The following is an 8,654-nucleotide window of genomic DNA, read 5'->3' as shown; positions in this document are numbered from 1 at the left end:
CTAGCACATGTAGAAAAAAACGTACATTTGAAACACTATAAATTAAATTTTTTTCAGGGCCAACTAAACCTATTAAACCCTATGCAAATGACTGACATCTAAGAACTTTAGTCTCAGGTATTTAACGATCCTGTTCAGCTGTAAGTGAAGGAGAAGGGGAACACCTCCTTGTCCGGCTTGTCTTGGCTGGCTCCGCTCCCCACAGGACTTTTAGAGGAGAAGGAAAAGTGGAACTCGCCCTCTGGTCTCTGGGCTTCATTGAACAGAAACCCTGGGCCTGCTGGGACAGGTTTATTGCTCAAGCAGCTACAACACAAGCATCGCGACACAACCACGGTATTCTGCTCTTGGGATAGTTACCACTGGGGGATTCAGAGTCGCCCTTCTGTAGAAAGACAAAGCAGTGATGTGTTTAGAAACTGTGTTTAGGACTGTGATTGAAATGTGTCGAGGGGTTTGTAGAAGTACCTTTCCACTGAAACATGAGCTGGTGAAGGCGAACGGGGAGTCCTGTGAATACAGGTTAATATTAAACAAACTGTAGCAAGGATACATCAGTCCAAAAAAGCTCCTTCCCTTCCTTGCCCTGACCTCTTCCTGAGCAGAACCCATGTCAAATCCAAACCCAGAGAAACTGGTCGTGCTGGGATCGGAGGAGGTGGAGAACAGGAAGGTGGGGGACTTGCGGTGGGAGGAGTAAGGGCCAGGGGAGACGCTGGGGCTGCTGCTGAGAGAAGGAAGGTGACCACACGCTAGCCTCAGTACTGACACCGTCTAACTATCTTACTGCATCTTCTAATCATCAACAGATGGATCATTTATTAGCATTAGGATATTCAAGAGTACACAGGAATGCACTGAACACACACTCTCTAGTAGCATATAATGTTTACCTATAGAACACTTGGGATGGGTGTGAAATTTAAGGGTGGTGAGAATTCTCCTTGAGCGAGACGCAATACCGAACAGACCACATCATGTGAAAGGCGAAGACGAAAGTAGTATTTCTCTGTGAGGATCCCTTCCATAATGTTGTCAGCCTCTTTAAGGGGATGGCCCTCTTGCCTAAGCAGGGTTACGCTGCAAGCCGTTTCACAGCTGATGGCTAAATCGTCATGCTCAACCTTGGACCAATGTCCTACACAGTTGTCCGCATCAGTCATTAGGGTCCAGGTAAAAAGATCCCCAAGTTATCCTTTAAAATTCTGATTCTGCATTTACTGATGATATTATGCTTCTGGATATATCCTTGGCATATTCTCAATTTACATGTTGTAACTCCTATTAGTTTTACTGTTGGCTGCTATGCCACCCCTGAATGAGGTGATTCTCCTGAGGTTCTGGAGGCAGGCCACCTCTTACTTGATGGAGAAGGTGGGGGTGGATTGGACCAGCTTCATGCGGCCCGGTGGAGATTGAGGCTGGATCATGGGAGACGAGAAGGAATGAGGTGGAGCACTGTCTCTCTGATCATCATCATCATCATCATCATCCACGGCATCGTCTTCTTCATCTGCGAGCGGAAGTGGCTGCTCTTCCTCCTCCTCCTCCTCCTCCTTCTCCATCATCTCCGCCTCTCTTGCTGGTGGGCCAGCAGGCTCTTCCTGATAACAGAATATTGAGGGTACTTCAGGGTTTATAGCCAACACTTTGGTGTAATGTATTTCCTTGGTTTTCTTAGTAGACGGGTTCACATCCACACATACTGATCATACTTTACTAAATGGATTGATATTATCCTGTATTCATATCAATACAGTTCTGTATACATGTAACAGCTCATGACCTGTGTCTTTGGTCCCCATTGCTGGTCTTGCTCTGCACCACCGGACTTCTGATCTGATGGAGGCTTCTGAGCTGAAGGGAATACATTAACTCTCAAATGACAACACAAATGTGTGAGGAAAGGATGTGTTTGATTAAAGGATGAACCCGTTGATTGATGATACCCATACCCATGGCCTCCCGGTTTGACCCCAGCACCGGGGGGTAACAGAGAGTTTCTGGGGCCGATCTCTTGTTCATGGGGTCGCCACAGATTTCCTCGCCGGTCAAACTTATGTTATCAACTTCCTGTAAAAGCAGTGCTTTAATATGCAATCAATATACCTTTCTAATACTGTATACAATATAGGGCTTGGTATTAATTCTTGAGATTTACATATGCATTACTTTAATTTTGCTGCAGTCCAAGTGAAAAGGTAATCTTCAGCTAAAAGTTACAATGTGAGGTTTGTAATAGTTGTGGGATAAGTGTTTTTTATTGTAAAGGTAGTAATTGTTGGTCATGAATAGTAACACGTTGTATTGTTCCAGTTAACAGGTGAATAGTCTGTTCCCCTCTGTATGTATAAAGTAGGTCCGTTGTACCCACTCTGAGGGGTTCCTCTGTGGGGTTGAGATGGAGAGAGGCGATGGAGAAACTAGCCTCCACCTCTGGCTGTTGGTCGCGTTGTGCTACTGGCTCTGCTTCAGTCAGCTGGGCAGAGACGCTGTGAGGAATAGCAGGAGAGAGTTAACATCAAAGAAATTAGACTTTATATGTTTGATGATGTTAATGAAGATACCTTTCTGCTTGGCTCTCAGTGAGGGAGGAGTTGACTGCTGCTCCTAATCAGACATTATTCATTCATAAATCAACCATTTAAACCGCTGCATTATTTCCCCAGCCAGCTAGCTGTGTGTCATGTTCTTTAAATATGATGTGATTACCCAGTACATCCTCCTGTTTCAGGGCTATCTGATCCTCCAAAGCCTTAATCCGCCCCTCAATGTCCTCTTTCTCAGACTGAATAGCGAGGAGCTGTTTGGCCAGAGGATTCCTGCAGTAGAACTCTTTGTGCTGTTGGAACACGTTCCTGTAACTCGCAATCCTCTCCTCGTACTCCTTCCTTTGTGGATAAACAATTTAAAAATAATTCACAGAAAGTGTCAGAATGAAAAATAGCAGAATAAGCAGATAAACATACTTATCTTGAATGTAGTTCTCCTGTTTCTTCTCCAGTTCTTCCTTCAGGATCATCTCATAGTGTTGTAGAAGGCGGTTATTCGCCTTCATGCTGTGGTCGGAATTGTAATTGCAGTATATGTAGGCCTAATTCAAATATACACACAAACAATTATACAAATACACATTGCATCTCCCAGCCCCATCTGGTTCTCCAGCCTTTGAGAGACTGATACGGGTAAGATTCCCATCTACCTCCATAGGAAATGGTTCTTCTGACCAGTCACTGAAAATCCTCCAACCTCATATCACTCTCCATCTGAAATATGATGACCTGGCTGAGACCCCACTCAGAAGGGTCTAACCTTTTGGCGTTGTCCTTGATCTGCTTCACTGTGTTCTGCATCACGGTGATCTCCTCCTCCAGGTCCTTGATATGTTTATGTATTGTTTCAGTGAAGGACTTCCTCTCGGCGATGTCCGCTCTGCAGGCTGTGAAAAATATCAGCTCAAGGGTTATGTTGGTCATTAGTGGAGGGTTAAAGTTAATGCTCCTGTTTGTGCTAAAGAACCATCCCTTACCTTTTATCTGCAGTGTGAGCTCATCTCTCCTCTGAGAAAGCTCTCTTGTTTGTAAAGCTGTAATAATAGAGTACTAAAGTGTGAAGTCAAGTTTCCATAGCAGCCGGTTTTTGGTTCTAAACAAACCAAATTATCAAGGGGAACTCCTATGCCATAAGAACGTTTTATAGAAAAGGAACGACTTTTTTGCGAATTGATTTGCGAGTTTGCTTTACCAATGATGTCATTAATATTGAGAATAGATTGTCTTATATTAAAAAAATAATAATAAACTAACGTCGTGTAAACTTTTACTTTTAAAACCCCAGGGGAATACATGAACGCCTCGGCATGTTTCGATTGGTAGTGATTTTCACTTCTTGAAATTGATGAAAGAAACAACGCATGGAAGAAATGGAAAACGCCATCTCTCGTTCGGTTGTTTAGAACTGAAAATCCGGTTGCCAGGACAACGAGGTTTTTAATTTAGTACTCTATTAGTAAGTGATCATATTAGGGCAAAACGGATCCAGGGTAACTTAACTTTCTAGCTAGCTATTCTCTTAAGATGATCCTATTGGCTTGCTTAGCCTTTAAACTAATTAATAGACATTAGACAAGGAAATTAAAAATATGGATGAACTTGCCTAACTGGAAGATGGTTCTATCGAGTAGAACGACGGAACGTTGTTGTTCTTCCATCTTAATACGAGTTAAACTTACAAATTAAGATAACGAACTAAAGGAGATTAACTAAGGAATTACACTAACGAGTTAAAGAAACTGAGTTCAACTAACGGCTAAACGGGTCAACGCGGAGTTCGCGCGCTTCCGGTCCGCATGACGTGCCCGTTCCACGCAGGAAGGTCTTTAGAGAAACCCCGGTTGTTGAAGATCGAGATGCAGATCTGTTTTATGTAAAATAATATAGAAGTCCAATAAATAACAATGTTGTTATCAAGATTCTTTTTTGCAAATAATTGTCCTATATTATATCTGTCAAAATAAGCTATTTTAATCAAAAACACGTATGCGCATGCTGATATTTCTTTTATGTAAATTAAAAATGGAATAACATGAAACATTTAATTCTGCCCTCTTTCACATTGCGCACATGACTGCGAGGTGATTGGTTGGCGATCGGTTGGCCTATTGGTCGATGATTGGGTCATGCAGGGGAAGGGGGCGGGACTAGAGGCATCCGCTGGAACCATGGACCTATTGGCTGGAACCCAGTTTGCGGTGCATCTGGATGTACAACAACGGTGGGACGGGTGAATTGCATCGGCATGTGCCTGCATAATATGGATCTATAACATCTAACATTTAAACCACTATGGTTCTGTGGATGCTTATCTAACCGGTCAGATCAAGGTAAGATGTGCCGGCCTTTCAGGATAAGGTGCATGGATCCTGTTGGTGAGGAGATATGGGTGTGACCGATAGAGGGATCAACGTGGTGTCTGTGTATTCATTGTGAATTGTCATGTATTATACTAATGTTAATGATCCTACACGATAATCCTGTTGATGGTTTATTGTAGTTTTGGTATAAAGAAAAGACCTAGAGCAGCACTGGGTGATCAAAGCCAGGCGTCGACAGAGGCGCTCCAGATGCTCCTCAATAAGACCCGATGAGCTAGAGGCTATTACAATGCTATCTGAAGGTTTTCGGCTCATTTCTTCTATTTGTTTATTTCCATTTGTATGTTATTACGGAATCGGTCGCTCAAATATTCAGGTTCAGAAATATGTCGATGTCCCGATCATTGAAGTCGAAGGCTCTGGTGAACAAAGCGGATGATGGAAGGAGAAGGATCGCATCCCCCCTAGCGCGCTGTGTTTGCGTGTGCTCGTGCGTTTGCGTGTGTGCGTGTGTGTGACACCGTGATGGGGCCCCCCTGTACATCAACTTATAGTTATTCCACTTCACTTGTCTTCCTTATTTCATATCATCTTCCATATAACGCCCTACAATAAGAAATGCACGGTGTTCTTAAAGATGAGTCTTTATCTCGATATGATCTCTGACAGAAGAGGAACCGAGCAGAGCTCCTGGCTGCTGAGGTGTTGGTGACCATGGCCCAGGCAGAAGAGCAGTTGGCCAAGGGGGAGAGCAGCTCCCAGATCATCTACCTGAGGTCGGAGACCCCGGAGCAGCCCGCAGAGGAAGGGGGGGTGGTGGGACCGGCCATGAGGAGGAAGAAGAGGAAGAAGAAGGACCCCCGTCCCGAGTCCATCATCGTGTTCCGGTCCGAGTCGGAGAGGACTGGCGGGGAGGACAACGGTGGGGAGGAAGGTCCAGAGAGGAGCGCCGAGGAGGCGGCCAAGTTCCTCTGCACCCCAACAAGTGAAGGTAAAACAAAGAAAACATGGGATGAATCATTTAATATCTAAAGTCACCCAAACCAGTTGGTTAATCGTGAAAGACGATACAAAGTGTTCTAGATACAAAAATGTTCAACTACTGTGGATTTTTAATAGTGTAATCAAAACTGGTTGTTGTTTAGAAAATAGAGCATGTACAAATATTATTTATTGCACCTTACCTACTTTCTATTGAATGGCAAACATCATCCAAATTAAAAAGTATTATTGAATGCAATCAGAAACCATTGGAACAACATGTTGTTTTCTCTTGAAGTAAGACTTTAGGTATCCTCATGTGGTGTGTGTGTGTGTGCGTGTGTGTGTGTGTGTGTGTGCATTCACTACAGGTGGAGGCTGGAGCCTGCCCCCCGACAGCCGCTATGTCACGCTGACCGGCACCATCACCCGGGGCAAGAAGAAGGGCCAGCTGGTGGACATCCACGTCACCATGACGGAGAAGGAGCTGCGGGAGCTGGCCAAGTCCAAGGAGCGCCTGGACGCCGAGTGCGAGGCCGGCGAAGGCTCCTCGCGCCGCTGCGGCCTGGGGGTCTGCCAGGGGCCCCACGTGGTCCTCTGGAGCCTCTCCTGCGCCCCGCTGGTGTTCCTGCTCTCCTTCGTGACCTCCTTCTACTATGGCACGCTCACCTGGTACAACGTGTTCCTGGTGTACAATGAGGAGCGGACGTTCTGGCACAAGATCACCGTCTGCCCCTTCCTGATCGTCTTCTACCCCCTGCTCATCATGCCTGTGGCGCTGGCGCTGGCCCTGTACTCAGCGGTGGTGCAAGTGTCCTGGGCCTTCGGGCCCTGGTGGCAGGCGGTCAGGGACCTGGAGAAGGGATTCTGCGGCTGGGCGTGCGGGAAGCTGGGGCTGGAGGATTGCTCGCCATACAGCATCGTGGAGCTGCTGGACTCAGATACCCTCTCTGGGACCCTGCAGAGCAAGGCCCCCTGCGAACTGGCCCAGACGTCGTCCGTGTGAGACCGGGTCATGGTCTGCCTCACGTTGATAAAAATGGCTTCAGAAAAGAGGTACATCAGGCGTGGGCCAGATAGGAAGCTGATGAATTAGGTGGCTCTATGGTTTGTATGATTCTGCCTACGAGTGTTGGTTTCTCAGACAATCGATCAAATGCGGGAAGGTTTTAGACGATACACTGGAAAAGGTTTGATCATCTGAGGTACAATCCTTCTTTTATTTAGAACTTGTCTTGCACTGCGCTGGCCTCATTTGGCCCTTCCATTTAAACTATTATTGCTATTTACTATTGTTAACATTTAAACCATGTTTGAATAAGGCTTGCAGAAATCAGAGAATATCTTTTTTATACTTAACTCACAGTTTATGCTCTCAGCTACTAATACCTCGGATACAAGATCAGTCACACAATTCCTCCAGATTAAGTTATATTATTGTACAGCTGTTGTGTCACTCAGAAAACTATAATAATTAGTGGCTTTGAGTGCTTGGAAAGGATAGATCTGAAGATGTCTCTCACTTTATCACTCATTGCAACATTTTGAAATAATCTTACTTCATGTATATAATTCGTATTAACTTCAATGTTTGTTAACTTATAACCGTGTTGTACTAGTGTACTACTGTACGAGGATGTGATCATTATCATCCGGTGGAAATACATAGTTTTCATAAGATGAAATCAACACATTTCTTCAATCTGTTGACATTCGAAGAAATGGACAACAGAAAACTGTAATGTACTTCTAATTATGTTATGAATCGATGTGTGCACTAAGCATCAGAAAATTATGTTCCATGAAATCTCAGATCATTTCAATCAATTTCCTTTTATTCCTTCAAGGTGTTTTAACGGATGGTCTGTGGACCCTCCTGATTTTACGGCTAGTCTATTGACCCTCCTGATTTAACGGGTGGTCTGTGGACCCTCCTGATTTAACGGTTAAACGGTTAAACGACTAAATTCATCAGCTGACTTGGAGAGTAATCTCATTCTACTTTTTGACATTTCCCTGATAGTTGTATGGTAGGTGTGTAGTGGAAACATCCCTCTTTGGTGTTTGGTTTTTAGATCTGTTGTCCATTACTTTACACATGACAGAAAGAGAACGTTGGTTAAGCCAACTCTTCTCTTTTTAACACCTTGTTTCCATGTATGTAAAGATGAGGATCACTGTCATATTTTTTATGTTAGGTAGCTTTAAATTATTTGAATAAATTTGAGGCTAGTCCACTAGCTCAAATCCTGAAAGTATAGCGATTTGTTAAATATATTGAACACAACTGAATGAACACAATCTTTTACAAAGTAAAAGGCATGATACAGTTAAAGTTTGTTCTGATGGTGTCGCCTGAGAGGTCATTGTAAAGATACTTAAAATACATCATTCAAACACTGTCTAAATGTACATTGAAATGCTGAAATCTTGCTGGTTTAGTCTGTATGAGATATTTCTTGATTTCATGTAAGTTTGCCAAAGAGATGGAAATTGAATGGAATATAAATGAATGAAATAAACGTTTACAACATCATAAAACTATTATTTTTCATTTGTGTGATGTGTGTTTTATAAAACATGATAATAAGGATGAGAGACTTGGTGGTGAAGGCAGATAACAGATCCTTCCCTGGGCTTTGAAGTGGATTTGTGGCATGCAGAGCTCACAGTTTGCAAATGTGTGGTACTAAAGTAAAGGCTTTGCTGTAGAAATACAGAAATAATTTGGTCATCTCTGTTATTGGATTGGAGAGAGGTTTTTGAGAAGTGGATTCCTCCTAAACAACGCTGCCTTGCC

The 8,654-nt window shown here is 43.7% G+C and overlaps 2 protein-coding genes across 2 annotated transcripts; one reads left to right on the top strand and one right to left on the bottom strand.

Annotated features, from left to right (window-relative positions):
• Positions 1-134: 134 nt before the first annotated feature.
• Positions 135-3,591, bottom strand: LOC307073816 (uncharacterized protein; the record flags this gene model as incomplete). Its single annotated transcript, XM_079733778.1, has 13 exons — positions 3,530-3,591; positions 3,313-3,439; positions 2,970-3,059; positions 2,713-2,891; positions 2,568-2,610; positions 2,375-2,492; positions 1,956-2,073; positions 1,787-1,857; positions 1,363-1,604; positions 592-727; positions 469-510; positions 361-385; positions 135-277 (listed from the first exon to the last, which is right to left on the bottom strand). Exons 2-13 carry the CDS (start codon positions 3,351-3,353, stop codon positions 135-137), a joined length of 1,248 nt encoding a protein of 415 aa, XP_079589904.1. The 5' UTR covers positions 3,354-3,439; positions 3,530-3,591.
• Positions 3,592-4,757: 1,166 nt separating this feature from the next.
• Positions 4,758-8,051, top strand: tmem169b (transmembrane protein 169b). The gene is made up of 3 exons (XM_079733504.1): positions 4,758-4,882; positions 5,543-5,864; positions 6,226-8,051. Exons 2-3 carry the CDS (start codon positions 5,588-5,590, stop codon positions 6,858-6,860), a joined length of 912 nt encoding a protein of 303 aa, XP_079589630.1. The 5' UTR covers positions 4,758-4,882; positions 5,543-5,587; the 3' UTR covers positions 6,861-8,051.
• The last annotated feature ends 603 nt before the right edge of the window (positions 8,052-8,654 follow it).

This window comes from Pollachius pollachius, assembly GCF_949987615.1.
Source record: "Pollachius pollachius genome assembly, chromosome: 3".
NCBI lineage: Eukaryota > Metazoa > Chordata > Actinopteri > Gadiformes > Gadidae > Pollachius > Pollachius pollachius.
The sequence above is the reverse complement of the archived record's forward strand: the minus strand, read 5'-3'. Positions and strand labels throughout refer to the sequence as shown.

Coding starts and splice junctions, on each gene's coding strand:
- tmem169b (XM_079733504.1), top strand. CDS start 5,588: ATGGCCCAGGCAGAAGAGCAGTTGGCCAAGGGGGAGAGCAGCTCCCAG. Junction 5,865..6,225: donor CTGCACCCCAACAAGTGAAG/GTAAAACAAAGA, acceptor CATTCACTACAG/GTGGAGGCTGGAGCCTGCCC.